Source organism: Cherax quadricarinatus, chromosome 25 (genome assembly GCF_038502225.1).
Source record: "Cherax quadricarinatus isolate ZL_2023a chromosome 25, ASM3850222v1, whole genome shotgun sequence".
NCBI classification, from domain to species: domain Eukaryota; kingdom Metazoa; phylum Arthropoda; class Malacostraca; order Decapoda; family Parastacidae; genus Cherax; species Cherax quadricarinatus.
The window spans coordinates 29279532-29293995 of NC_091316.1; the positions used below are offsets into that span (position 1 = coordinate 29279532).

The window sequence follows — 14464 nt, forward strand, 5'->3', positions numbered from 1 at the left end:
TAACCCTCTAAAACATATAATTAGAAAAGCCGGCTGTTAGGGCTGAGCCTCATCAAACAAGTAATACTAAACAGTAAGCTTTGCAGTATTAATATATATTAGTGATTTAATATTCACTGCTGTGGAGAGATTCATTCACGAAATATATGAAAAATACAACATAGGAAAAAATAAAATGAAAAATTATACCTAAACCTCCTAAAGTGTCTTCACTGGGAGTTTTAGTAAACATTATCTTTAATAAATCAGAAATGGTATATACAAGATTTAGATATACATAGACAGTGGGTGAAGGATTTCATAAATCATCTTAAACCAATGGTAGTAAAACAAGAAAGAATAAGTTAAAAAATTATCCTTAGCCCAAAATGCTCACGAGCACTAAACTTGATCTGGATATATAATACATGATATATCCAATCTGATGTGAAGACTAACTAGGAAGCTACAGTTTAATACCAGCCATTTATTCTGTTAAACTACGTAGTAGGTTAGTAGCCATGAGCAACCCAGGAAGGTACTACCGTTTTGCGAAATTAAGATAAAACACACAAAGTCCTAGATGGACCATTTACAAGTCACACTAACACACGAGAGTGAGAAAGCTAGTATATATAAAGGCGAGCAGAACAGAGATGGGAAGAAAGAAGAAAGAAAGAAGTTGAGAAGTAGTGGTAGGGGTAATGCTGGTAGTGGAAGAAGTAGTGGATATCGAACAGGCGTGTGTGAGCGTGTTAGGAGTGGAGCCAAGTGGTTTTTACGACTTTATGTGCTGTTGGAGTATGAGCAAGGTAACATTTATGGGGTCAAAGAAACTGGTTTGCCATACTTGAATCCTGGAGGTGGGAAGTACAGTTCCTGCGCTTCGAAGGGTGAGTAAGAATATTGAAGTTTGGAAGGACATTTGAGATATAATGTTGGAGTGCCTCTGGCAAGATGGTAATTAAGTGAGTGATTATGAAAGTGTTTCTTCCTTTTTTGGTCACCCTACCTTGGTGGGAGACGGCCGATGTGTTTAAAAAGAATGTACTGTTTTCGGCAAAAAAAATTTAAACTAATGCAGAAACTATATATTGTTTAGTATTTTGCTAACATGGGTTTATTTCCAGCACAACAAAACGTGGTTGCTTTTAAAGGATGTTTGTGTGTTTCACATTCAAATAGAAAATCAATTTAAGACTATTCGTTTAAAAGAGATGTTAGTTTCATGGCTCTGGTGGCCTGGTGGTTAACGCTCTCGCTTCACACGGTGAGGGCCTGGGTTCGATTCCCAGCCAGAGTAGAAACATTGGACGTGTTTCTTTCCACCTGTTGTCTATGTTCCCCATCAGTAAAATGGGTACCCGGGTGTTAGTCGACTGGTGTGGGTCGCATCCTGGGACACTGACCTAAGGAGGCCTGGTCAAAGACCGGGCCGCGGGGGCGTTGACCCCCGGAACTCTCTCCAGAAACTCTCTCCAGATAATGAGGTCACGACAGTTAAAATAATATGTTTTATATTTAGGTAGTAGGTTGGTAGACAGCAACCACCCAGGGAAGTACTACCGTCCTGTCAGATGACTGTGAAACAGAAACCTGTAATTGTTTTGCATGATGGTAGGATTGCTGGTTTCTTTTTCTGTCTCATAAACACGCTAGATAACAGGGATATCTTGCTACTCCTACTTACACTTTGGTCACACTTCACAGACACGCACGTGCATATATATATATATACATACATCTAGGTTTTTCTCCTTTTTCTAAATAGCTCTTGTTCTTCTTTATTTCTTCTATTGTCCATGGGGAAGTGGAAAAGAATCTTTCCTCCGTAAGCCATGCGTGTCGTATGAGGCGACTAAAATGCCGGGAGCAATGGGCTGGTAACCCCTTCTCCTGTAGACATTTACTAAAAAAGAGAAGAAGAAAAACTTTATAAAACTGGGATGCTTGAATGTGCGTGGATGTAGTGCGGATGACAAGAAACAGATGATTGCTGATGTTATGAATGAAAAGAAGTTGGCCCTAAGCGAAACAAAGCTGAAGGGGGTAGGGGAGTTTCGATGGGGGGAAATAAATGGGATTAAATCTGCAGTATCTGAGAGAGTTAGAGCAAAGGAAGGGGTAGCAGTAATGTTGAAGGATCAGTTATGGAAGGACAAAAGAGAATATGAATGTGTAAATTCAAGAATTATGTGGATTAAAGTAAAGGTTGGATGCGAAAAGTGGGTCATAATAAGCGTGTATGCACCTGGAGAAGATAGGAATGTAGAGGAGAGAGAGAGATTTTGGGAGATGTTAAGTGAATGTACAGGAGCCTTTGAACCAAGTGAGAGAGTAATTGTGGTAGGGGATCTGAATGCTAAAGTAGGAGAAACTTTTAGAGAGGGTGTGGCAGGTAAGTTTGGGGTGCCAGGTGTAAATGATAATGGGAGCCCTTTGATTCAACTTTATATAGAAAGGGGTTTAGTTATAGGTAATACATATTTTAAGAAAAAGAGGATAAATAAGTATACAAGATATGACGTATGGCGTAATGACAGTAGTAAGTTGGATTATGTATTTGTGGATAAAAGACTGTTGAGTAGACTTAAGGATGTACATGTTTATAGAGGGGCCACAGATATATCAGATCACTTTCTAGTTGTAGCTACACTGATAGTAAAAGGTAGATGGGATACAAGGAGAATAGAAGCATCAGGGAAGAGAGAGGTGAAGGTTTATAAACTTAAAGATGAGGCAGTGAGGGTAAGATATAAACAGCTATTGGAGGATAGATGGGCTAATGAGAGCATAGGAAATGAGGTCGAAGAGGTATGGGGTAGGTTTAAAAATGTGGTGTTAGAGTGTTCCGCAGAAGTTTGTGGTTACAGGAAAGTGGGTGCGGGAGGGAAGAGAAGCGATTGATGGAATGATAATGTAAAGAGAGTAGTAAGGGAGAAAAAGTTAGCATATGAGAAGTTTTTACAAAGTAGAAGTGATGCAAGGAGGGAAGAGTATATGGAGAAAAAGAGAGATGTTAAGAGAATGGTGAAGCAATGTAAAAAGAGAGCAAATGAGAGAGTGGGTGAGATGTTATCAACAAATTTTGTTCAAAATAAGAAAAGTTTTGGAGTGAGATTAACAAGTTAAGGAAGCCTAGAGAACAAATGGATTTGTCAGTTAAAAATAGGAGAGGAGAGTTATTAATTGGAGAGTTAGAGGTATTGGGAAGATGGAGGGAATATTTTGAGGAATTGTTAAATGTTGATGAAGATAGGGAAGCTGTGATTTCGTGTATAGGGCAAGGATGAATAACATCTTGTAGGAGTGAGGAAGAGCCAGTTGTGAGTGTGGGGGAAGTTCGTGAGGCAGTAGGTAAAATGAAAGGGGGTAAGGGAGCCGGGATTGATGGGATAAAGATAGAAATGTTAAAAGCAGGTGGGGACATAGTTTTGGAGTGGTTGGTGCAATTATTTAATAAATGTATGGAAGAGGGTTAGGTACCTAGGGATTGGCATGCATAGCTCCTTTGTATAAAGGCAAAGGGGACAAAAGAGAGTGCAAAAATTATAGGGGGATAAGTCTGTTGAGTATACCTGGTAAAGTGTATGGTAGAGTTATTATTGAAAGAATTAAGAGTAAGACGGAATAGGATAGCAGATGAACAAGGAGGCTTTAGGAAAGGTAGGGGGTGTGTGGACCAGGTGTTTACAGTGAAACATATATTTTAGTGAACAGTATTTAGATAAGGCGTATGACAGGGTGGATAGGGGGGCAATGTGGCAGATGTTGCAGGTGTATGGTGTAGGAGGTAGGTTACTGAAAGCAGTGAAGAGCTTTTACGAGGATAGTGAGGCTCAAGTTAGAGTATGTAGGAAAGAGGGAAATTATTTCCCAGTAAAAGTAGGCCTTAGACAAGGATGTGTGATGTCACCGTGGTTGTTTAATATATTTATAGATGGGGTTGTAAGAGAAGTAAATGCGAGGGTCTTGGCAAAGAGGCGTGGGGTTAAAAGATAAAGAATCACATATAAAGTAGAAGTTGTCACAGTTGCTCTTTGCTGATGACACTGTGCTCTTGGGAGATTCTGAAGAGAAGTTGCAGAGATTGGTGGATGAATTTGGTAGGGTGTGCAAAAGAAGAAAATTAAAAGTGAATACAGGAAAGAGTAAGGTTATGAGGATAACAAAAAGATTAGGTGATGAAAGATTGGATATCAGATTGGAGGGAGAGAGTATGGAGGAGGTGAATGAATTCAGATATTTGGGAGTGGATGTGTCAGCGGATGGGTCTATGAAAGATGAGGTGAATCATAGAATTGATGAGGGGAAAAGGGTGAGTGGTGCACTTAGGAGTCTGTGGAGACAAAGAACTTTGTCCTTGGAGCAAAGAGGGGAATGTATGTGAGCATAGTTTTACCAATGCTCTTATATGGGTGTGAAGCATGGGTGATGAATGTTGCAGCGAGGAGAAGGCTGGAGGCAGTGGAGATGTCATGTCTGAGGGCAATGTGTGGTGTGAATATAATGCAGAGAATTCGTAGTTTGGAAGTTAGGAGGAGGTGCGGGATTACCAAAACTGTTGTCCAGAGGGCTGAGGAAGGGTTGTTGAGGTGGTTCGGACATGTAGAGAGAATGGAGCGAAACAGAATAACTTCAAGAGTGTATCAGTGTGTAGTGGAAGGAAGGCGGGGTAGGGGTCGGCCTAGGAAAGGTTGGAGGGAGGGGGTAAAGGACGTTTTGTGTGCGAGGGGCTTTGACTTCCAGCAGGCATGCATGAGCGTGTTTGATAGGAGTGAATGGAGACAAATGGTTTTTAATACTTGACGTGCTGTTAGAGTGTGAGCAAAGTAACATTTATGAAGGGGTTCAGGGAAACCGGCAGGCCGGACTTGAGTCCTGGAGACGGGAAGTACAGTGCCTGCACTCTGAAGGAGGGGTGTTAATGTTGCAGTTTAAAAACTGTAGTGTAAAGCACCCTTCTGGCAAGACAGTGATGGAGTGAATGATGGTGAAAGTTTTTCTTTTTCGGGCCACCCTGCCTTGGTGGGAATCGGCCAGTGTGTTAATAAAAAAAAAAAATTATTGGTGAGTACTAAATCTAGGTAAGAACTAAATCTATAAAGGTAATATACCACCAGGGAATATAATCAGGATAGCTCTGAGGAAGCGGATGCTATCTCTAATTAACTGACTCAAGAACGCTTCATCAGAAAATGATAAGGCAAATTATTATTAAGTTTGCAACACAAATTTTCTAGGCCTGGAAATGTGCTGAAGATTAACACTTTTAAAACTAACAAGTGGAAAGCTCACTCCAAATTCTGTACATTTGTAAATGTAGAGGTGATACAAATGAGTGAATATCTCAAATTTAACTTCAGTAAATTTAATAAAAAAAATAATTCATTTGCCTTCAGGTAGTTTGACATTTTGTAATTTTTTTTTGTAGTCTATTTCCGCTAACAAAAATATTATAATATTTATAAAATATTTTGCATATAAAAGCGAACCTTGAGTCAGGATTAAATTTCAGAAATTAAGAGAGAGCATTAACCTATGAATTAGTGATACAATATTGAAATAATATTTGCCAAAATTTTCATGTTGGCTTTCACAGATAAATTACAAAAAAAATGTTATTTCACATCATATATCAAGTGCATTCAACATAAACACGCATACATAAATATTTATTCTTTCTGCTGTGTCCTTCCTCCAACAGCGCCACTCTCACTCTTACATCACTGAAGGTGTCCTTCCTTCAACACAACTTCTGCTCTTTCTACTCTGTGAGAGTCCTTCCTTCAAGGCCATTGTCTCTTTTTTATCATTTCTGACATTTTCCTTACTTCAGCACCACCACTGCCACTTTACCATCTCTGCTCTTTGTGGATGTTAGTGCTTTCGGTGTTTTCAACATAGATCTTATATGGGAATAAATGGTATAAAATACCGACACAATGGAAAAATAAACACATATGCAGTATAATGTGATCCTTTATTGACAACGTTTCACCCACACAGTGGGCTTTTTCAAGTCACAAACAGATCTACCTGGGGTGGAAGGTACCCGAGTATTTATAGTCAGGTTCAGAATGCTGAGGTCAGGTGGAGAATGCTGCATCTGATGATGTACCGAGTGGGGTTATAGAGTCTAAAGTCTTGGGTAGCTTGGAAGTGAGATTGGATAAGTTTGTGAGCAGACCTTCTGCAGTGTTCTTCCATTCCTATGTTCTTATGTGGGATAGCGATGAAGAAGTTTCTTGGCAAGTGGTTCAGCTGTGTTATAGAAGCCATTATTCTGGTTGATGTTGTCGGATATAGAGATAAGTGATGATTCCAGGATTCTTCGGTACTGAGTGTTGTCTTCTGGCGATAAGTCTTGAGTTTCTGTAGTTTATTAAGTGGTTGTGTGAATTACGATGTTGTACACAGGCATTCCTTGTATCGTCAGACCTGCTTGCCTATTGGTGTTCTGAAATACGTGTTTGTAGGTCTCTTGATGTTTCGCCCACGTATAATTTGTTGCAGTCATTACAAGGGATTATGTATACCCCTGCGGAGGATGGAAGCTTGTCCTGTCTATCACTGGTAATGTCCTTGATGGTCGTGGTTATCGAGGTAGATACTTGGAATGAGGTATTGGAAAAGATGTTGGAAACGTATTTGGCAATGGAGTTGGTGGGGAGGACTATGTATCTCTTCTCGGCAGTGTCTTCTCTGGGTGTGTTGAAGATGTTTAATACCCGTCGTCTGCAGTCTCTTATGAAGTGACGAGGATAGTGGAGTTTAGAAAATACTTGTTCAATTATAGTGCATTCTTCCTCAAGAAACTCATTGCTGCAGATTCTGAGTGCACGCAGGAAGAAGCCTATAATTACACCACGTTTAGTTTTGGCGTCGCGGTGAGAGTAGATGTGGAGAAGATCGTTTTGGTTGGTGGGTTTTCGATAGACTTTAAAACGAAGTTCGTGGTCAGCTTTGCAGAGAAGAACATCAAGGAAAGGAAGAGTGTTGTCGAATTCTTCTTCAAGTGTGAACTGGATTGAAGGTTCAACCTGGTTGAGCTTGTCTTGGAGAGCTTGAACGTTGAAGCGTCTAGGAGTTATGAGGAGAATGTCGTCAACATAACGGAGCCAGGTGACAGAATCTGCAGCAATGAGTTTCTTGAGGAAGAATGCACTATAATTGAACAAGTATTTTCTAAACTCCACTATCCTCGTCACTTCATCAGAGACTGCAGACGACGGGCATTAAGCATCTTCAACACACCCACAGAAGACACTGCCCAGAAGAGATACATAGTCCTCCCCACCAACTCCATTGCCAAACACGTTTCCAACATCTTTTCCAATAACTCATTCCAAGTATCTACCTCCACAACCACTACCATCAAGGACATTACCAGTGATAGACAGGACAAACTTCCATCCTCCGCAGGGGTATACATAATCCCTTGTTAGGTAAGACACATATGCAACAGTTAGGTATCTTTATTTCGAAACGTTTCGCCTACACAGTAGGCTTCTTCAGTCGAGTACAGAAAAGTTGATAGAAGCAGAAGATACTTGAAGACGATGTAATCAGTCCATCACCCTTAAAGTTTTGAGGTGGTCAGTCCCTCAGTCTGGAGAAGAGCATTGTTCCGTTGTCTGAAACAATATCTGAAACAATAACTGTTGCATATGTGTCTTACCTAACAATCTGTCGGTATTTTATACCATTTTAATGTTCATAATCCCTTGTAATGACTGCAACAAATTATACGTGGGCGAAACATCAAGAGACCTATAAACACGTATTTCAGAACACCAATAGGCAAGCAGGTCTGACGATACAAGGAATGCCTGTGTACAACATCGTAATTCACACAACCACTTAATAAACTACAGAAACTCAAGACTTATCGCCACAGAAGACAGCACTCAGTACCGAAGAATCCTGGAATCATCACTTATGTCTATATCCGACAACTTCAACCAGAATAATGGCTTCTATAACATAGCTGAACCACTTGCCAAGAAACTTCTTCATCGATATCCCACATAAGAACAAAGGAATGGAAGAACACTGCAGAAGGTCTGCTCACAAACTTATGCAATCTCACTTCCAAGCTACCCAAGACTTCAGACTCTATAACCCCACTCGGTACATCATCAGATGCAGCATTCTCCACCTGACCTCAGCATTCTGAACCTGACTATAAATACTCGCGTACCTTCCAACCCAGGTAGATCTGTTTGTGACTTGAAAAAGCCCACTGTGTGGGCGAAACGTTGTCAATAAAGGATCACATTATACTGCATATGTGTTTATATTTCCATAGATCTTATATAAATATCATTTGGAAACGGAAATATTGAAAAAAAAAACAATAAACACTAAGAAATATATGAACTCCTGAGAGAACAATAAAAACGACATAGGTAACTTACAAAGTAGTCTTGTACCACAACTGTCAGCTTGTGTCCGTCGACCTTCTGCAGACAGTCAATTAGTGCCTGACTGTCCTGACTGACCGGGCATCCCATCGTTTGTCCTATCTCCTCAGCTGTCTCCCTGAACTTCCATCCAGTTGCCCAGGGTGACAGAGCTGACCCGGACTGCATGATAACCCGGGAAAACAATCCTTAGGCAAAAGAGGTGAGGAATGTTAGTCCTGGAGAAAGAGTTCAGTACAGATTATTGTTGGAAAAGAGGTCAAACGAAATTGTCTGAGACATAAATACAGTATATTAATCTGAATGTTCACTTCGTAATGGGATTATAAATAAATATTAAATAAATAAAGTTTATTTCTTTGTAAAGGTTACAATGTGTAATTACAATTTTGATTTGCTAAGTACAAAGACAACCACTATCATTCCGAGGCATTTCGGGCAAAAACATCCTAATATATAGTAACTAATTAAAACTAGTCATGATAATAGTACATAGTAATTATACTTAACTAAACATGGAATAGTGGCTAGCTGTTTCACAATCTTATTTGAACTTAATAAATCTTATGTAAACTTAGTACTAAATCTAACTTACAAGTAATGGTGCGGGTGGTAATATTTTATGGAATGGCAGAATTAAAAGTCAGGAGGTCACATAAGACTAATTAGCAGATGTTTTGGCAGGTTTGGTAAATATTGAGAAACAAAATGATTTTATGGATTGGCAGAATAAAGAACCTAGAGGTCACATGATAAAACTAGTTAGCAGATGTTTGGTTGATTTGGTTAATATTGTGAGATAAGATGATTTTTTAGCAAAGTCCTAAATTTATAAGCTGTCTGGGGATCCTTGACCTGTTCCGGTAGCGAGTTGCAGATCTTCGGGCCTTTTATGTGCATAGCGTTCCTACATAGTGAGAGTCTGACTCGAGGGATGTTGAAAAGTGCCTTATGCCTTGTATTGTGACTGTGCATTCTATTGTAACTGTCAAGGAGTAGTTGTAGGGAAGGGTTTGCAGTGGAGTTTAAAGTTGTGTATATGTAGTAGGCACAATAATATAAGTGTACGTCTTTCATATTTAGCAAGTTGAGTCTTTTGAAAAGTGCTGGTATGTGCTGTCTAGCACAGGAGCTGGTTATCACCCGCACAGCAGCTTTTTGTTGGATTATTAAGGGTCTAAGGTGGTTGGCAGTGGTTGAGCCCCAGACACTCTCTAATATATCCTTACCTTATAAGGTGAGGTAAGGATATATTAGAGAGTAGTACAGGGTAAGGAGAGTAGTTTGTGGTACATAGTATCATATCTTGGAAGGATTCCTACTGATTTGGAAATTTTCTTGGCTATGTGATTGGTATGGGACTGAAATTTAAGATTACAGTCTAGGAGAAGACCTAGAAATTTGCCCTCTGTGTCTTGATAAAGAGGAACCATTTAACAGTATGTTGTGTTGAATATTTGAGGTTCTGTTGACACATAGCATGAAGTATGTTTTATCTATGTTGAGAGTGAGTTTGTTGGTCGTCATCCAAGCATATATCTTTAACAGATTATTGTTTACATCCAGTAGCGTATGTATATGCGAATAGAACTGGTTTAAATTTTACTCTTGGGTATCAGATTATCCATGAATTTGAAGAACAGGAGGAGAATGTTTCCCTCAACCTTGAGCGATGTGGTCAGCTGGCATACGTCTGCTTATAAATGGCAGAAGTAGACGTATGTAGGTCGTGTTAGGCAAGCGAAGAATTCCCTGCGAAGTTGCATGACAGGTTTGTAGATGAATGGTTCAGAGAACCGACATGTTGATAAAGAAGACACATGTGTAACTCTTGGGTATTTTTATTGAGGAAACGTTTCGCCACACAGTGGCTTCATCAGTCTATACAAAGGAGAATCTTGAAGAACAGGAGGAGAATGAGGTAATCAGTCCCTCAACCTTGAGTCGATGTGGTCAGTCCATCAATCTTGAATAGAATACGGCATACGTGCTGAGAAGGAGCTTATAAACTGTTGGCAGGAGAGGTGCAGAAGTCATGTCGAGTAACATTTGTTCAATGTTGAAGTAGGTCGTGCCCAAGAATTAGGCAAGCGAAGAATTCCCAAGTATTAAGATCCCAAGAAGTTGCAGTGTCTGACAGGTTTGTAGATGAATGGTTCAGAGAACCGACATGTTGATAAATTAGACACATGTGCAACTCTTGGGAATCTTTAATGAGGAAACGTTTCGCCACACAGTGGCTTCATCAGTCCATACAAAGGAGAATCTTGACTGCAATGGTGCTGCACCTCTCCTGCCAACGGTTTACAAGCTCCTTCTCAGCACGTATGCCGTATTCTATTCAAGATTGATGGACTGACCACATCGACTCAAGGTTGAGGGACTGATTACCTCATTCTCCTCCTGTTCTTCAAGATTCTCCTTTGTATGGACTGATGAAGGCACTGTGTGGCGAAACGTTTCCTCAATAAAGATACCCAAGAGTTGCACATGTGTCTAATTTATCAACATGTCGGTTCTCTGAACCATTCATCTACAAACCTGTCAGACACTGCAACTTCTTGGGATCTTAATACTTGGGAATTCTTCGCTTGCCTAATTCTTGGGCACGACCTACTTCAACATTGAACAAATGTTACACGACCTATGACTTCTGCACCTCTCCTGCCAACGGTTTATAAGCTCCTTCTCAGCACGTATGCCGTATTCTATTCAAGATTGATGGACTGACCACATCGACTCAAGGTTGAGGGACTGATTACCTCATTCTCCTCCTGTTCTTCAAGATTCTCCTTTGTATGGACTGATGAAGCCACTGTGTGGCGAAACGTTTCCTCAATAAAGATACCCAAGAGTTGCACATGTGTCTAATTTATCAACATGTCGGTTCTCTGAACCATTCATCTACAAAGAACTGGTTTAAGGAGTTGGGATGAATTGGGGAGATCATTGATGTAGATGAGAAAGAGGAGCGGGCCTAGGACACTACCTTGGGGTACTCCTACAGCTACAGGTTGGATAGCGGAGTTGACTCCATTTGCATGTACATACTGGTGTGAACATTAAAATGGTATAAAATACCGACAGGTTGTTAGGTAAGACACATATGCAACAGTTAGGTATCTTTATTTCGAAACGTTTCGCCTACACAGTAGGCTTCTTCAGTCGAGTACAGAAAAGTTGATAGAAGCAGAAGAGACTTGAAGACGATGTAATCAGTCCATCACCCTTAAAGTTTTGAGGTGGTCAGTCCCTCAGTCTGGAGAAGAGCATTGTTCCGTAGTCTGAAACAATATTGTCTGAAACAATATTGTTTCAGACTATGGAACAATGCTCTTCTCCAGACTGAGGGACTGACCACCTCAAAACTTTAAGGGTGATGGACTGATTACATCGTCTTCAAGTCTCTTCTGCTTCTATCAACTTTTCTGTACTCGACTGAAGAAGCCTACTGTGTAGGCGAAACGTTTCGAAATAAAGATACCTAACTGTTGCATATGTGTCTTACCTAACAATACTGGTGTCTGTCGTTAAGATAGGATTTTAGGTAGTCAAGAGAATGTCCTCTTATGCCGTAATGATTGTGAAGGAGGGGAAGAGTGGTTTTAATCTTTATCTATGAAGTATCTTTAACATAATGAGCTCCATGTTTTCAATAGGAGTGATCAAATCCACTATGTGAACATTAAAATGGTATAAAATACCAACAGGTTGTTAGGTAAGACACATATGCAACAGTTAGGTATCTTTATTATGAAACGTTTCGCCTACACAGTAGGCTTCTTCAGTCAAGTACAGAAAAGTTGATAGAAGCAGAAGATACTTGAAGACGATGTAATCAGTCCATCACCCTTAAAGTTTTGAGGTGGTCAGTCCCTCAGTCTGGAGAAGAGCATTGTTCCATAGTATGAAACAATATGGAGATGAAGTGACAGGATGGAGCTTTTTATAGCGCCAAGAGGTGAGACCTGCAATCAACTTCGACAACTTCCACTAGTGAGAGCAGCTGGATTTGAGAGGGACCTGACCTCTCAACATCTGAGTTCTTACCTCTCCTAGTGGCCTACGTCTCACCTCTTGGCGCTATAAAAAGCTCCATCCTGTCACTTCATCTCCATATTGTTTCATACTATGGAACAATGCTCTTCTCCAGACTGAGGGACTGACCACCTCAAAACTTTAAGGGTGATGGACTGATTACATCGTCTTCAAGTATCTTCTGCTTCTATCAACTTTTCTGTACTTGACTGAAGAAGCCTACTGTGTAGGCGAAACGTTTCATAATAAAGATACCTAACTGTTGCATATGTGTCTTACCTAACAACCTGTCGGTATTTTATACCATTTTAATGTTCAATCTGTCAGACACTGCAACACAAGGGTATCTTGGTACAGACCTGCAATCAACTTCGACAACTTCCACTAGTGAGAGCAGCTGGATTTGAGAGGGACCTGACCTCTCAACATCTGAGTTCTTACCTCTCCTAGTGGCCTACGTCTCACCTCTTGGCGCTATAAAAAGCTCCATCCTGTCACTTCATCTCCATATTGTTTCATACTATGGAACAATCTTTATCTATGAAGTATCTTTAACATAATGAGCTCCATGTTTTCAATAGGAGTGATCAAATCCACTATCAACAGTAAAATTAAACTAAGACAACTGCCAACTGACACAAGATAACAGTGAGGGCGGTGTGCTTAGCCGGATCAAACTGGCAGCAAAGATAAAATAGCCAGGTGTCCTGAGTTGACAGTGAGGTGGTACAACCAGCTGACCGGAGCTGACAGTATGGTGCGACCAGTTAAAAACGACAGAGATTTGACCAGCTGACAGTAGGTGTGGCGCGACTAGTTGACGCAAGTGGACAGTAAGAGCGAAGTGGTCAACTGACCCCGAGCTGACAGAAGGAATACCAGTTAACCACAGATGAAGAGCGGGAAGAAAACTCTTGATAAAAAATAATTTGCGCATAACAGATAGTTTTAAGTATTATACAAGTTTTCCTCAATTATTTATAATATATCAAACCATACCCCGGCCGGGATTGAACCCGCGGTCAGAGAGTCTCAAAACTCCAGACCGTCGCGTTAGCTAGTGGCTAACGCGACGGTCTGGAGGTTTGAGACTCTGACCGCGGGTTCAATCCCGGCCGGGGTATGGTTTGTTTGCAATCGTGTCATTACGATTTCGTGAGTCATGTTGACGGCAGTGAGGGGACTTGAGCTAGAGTTCGTCACGGCCATGCTAGCTGGAGATTCGTCTGTAAAAACTTACATTTGTGGTCACAGTGGGTGCCTGTGCTAACCTTCCTATGGTGTAGAAATATACCTAGTTGGACGAATCTTATTGTGGCTAGCTGGTCTAGTGGCTAACGCGACAATCTGGAGTTTTGAGACTCTCTGACCGCGGGTTCAATCCCGGCCGGGGTATGGTTTGTTTGCAATCGTGTCATTATGATTTCGTGAGTCTCGTTATAATATATATTATATTAATCTCTATAGCAACAAATACGATTTCAGTGTCTCAGTTTAATGTGAACTAGTATTTAAGAATTAGAGCTCTCCCAAATTCATAAGAACATAAAAAATGAAATATTACAGTACGCTCACTGGCCCATGCTAGGCAGGTCTTTCTTCAATTCCTCCATTCCCACCTAAATATTTAAGACCATTGGATGACGTTAAGAGTTTTCAACTGGGAAATCAGCAACCTCAGATTAAAATAACCTCAGTAAATAATATTCTGCAGCTAACACAATTTATCATTTTTTATTTTTACGTACACATGCATGATTTGATGCTCGACTCACTGTATCAACTTTGCTGGTCAAAAATATGACAACAGATTTTTTTGTTGCATAGTGTATTACATTTTCTGAAAATTAAAAGTATAATGAACACTGTTACATTACGCTCGTAAAACCCCGTATAATATACAGCTAATGTGAAAGTGATAAAACAAGATTTTAAGTAAATTAATATCAATCTCTGCACTACTCAAGGTGAACAGTAGGTCCAGTCTTGCTGGTTCATTCTGTCCTCTCTCTTTAGTAGTG

General features: G+C 40.3%; 1 protein-coding gene across 2 annotated transcripts in view; it reads right to left on the bottom strand.

Annotated features, from left to right (window-relative positions):
- The window catches only part of LOC128689936 (juvenile hormone esterase), a 151405-nt gene that overhangs the window by 28751 nt on the left and 108190 nt on the right, over positions 1 to 14464 (bottom strand). For both annotated transcript variants that reach the window (XM_070088681.1, XM_070088679.1), the window contains one exon: positions 8400 to 8593. In XM_070088681.1, the coding sequence (XP_069944782.1) occupies positions 8400 to 8593 (194 nt within the window). The remainder of the gene's footprint in view (positions 1 to 8399; positions 8594 to 14464) is intronic.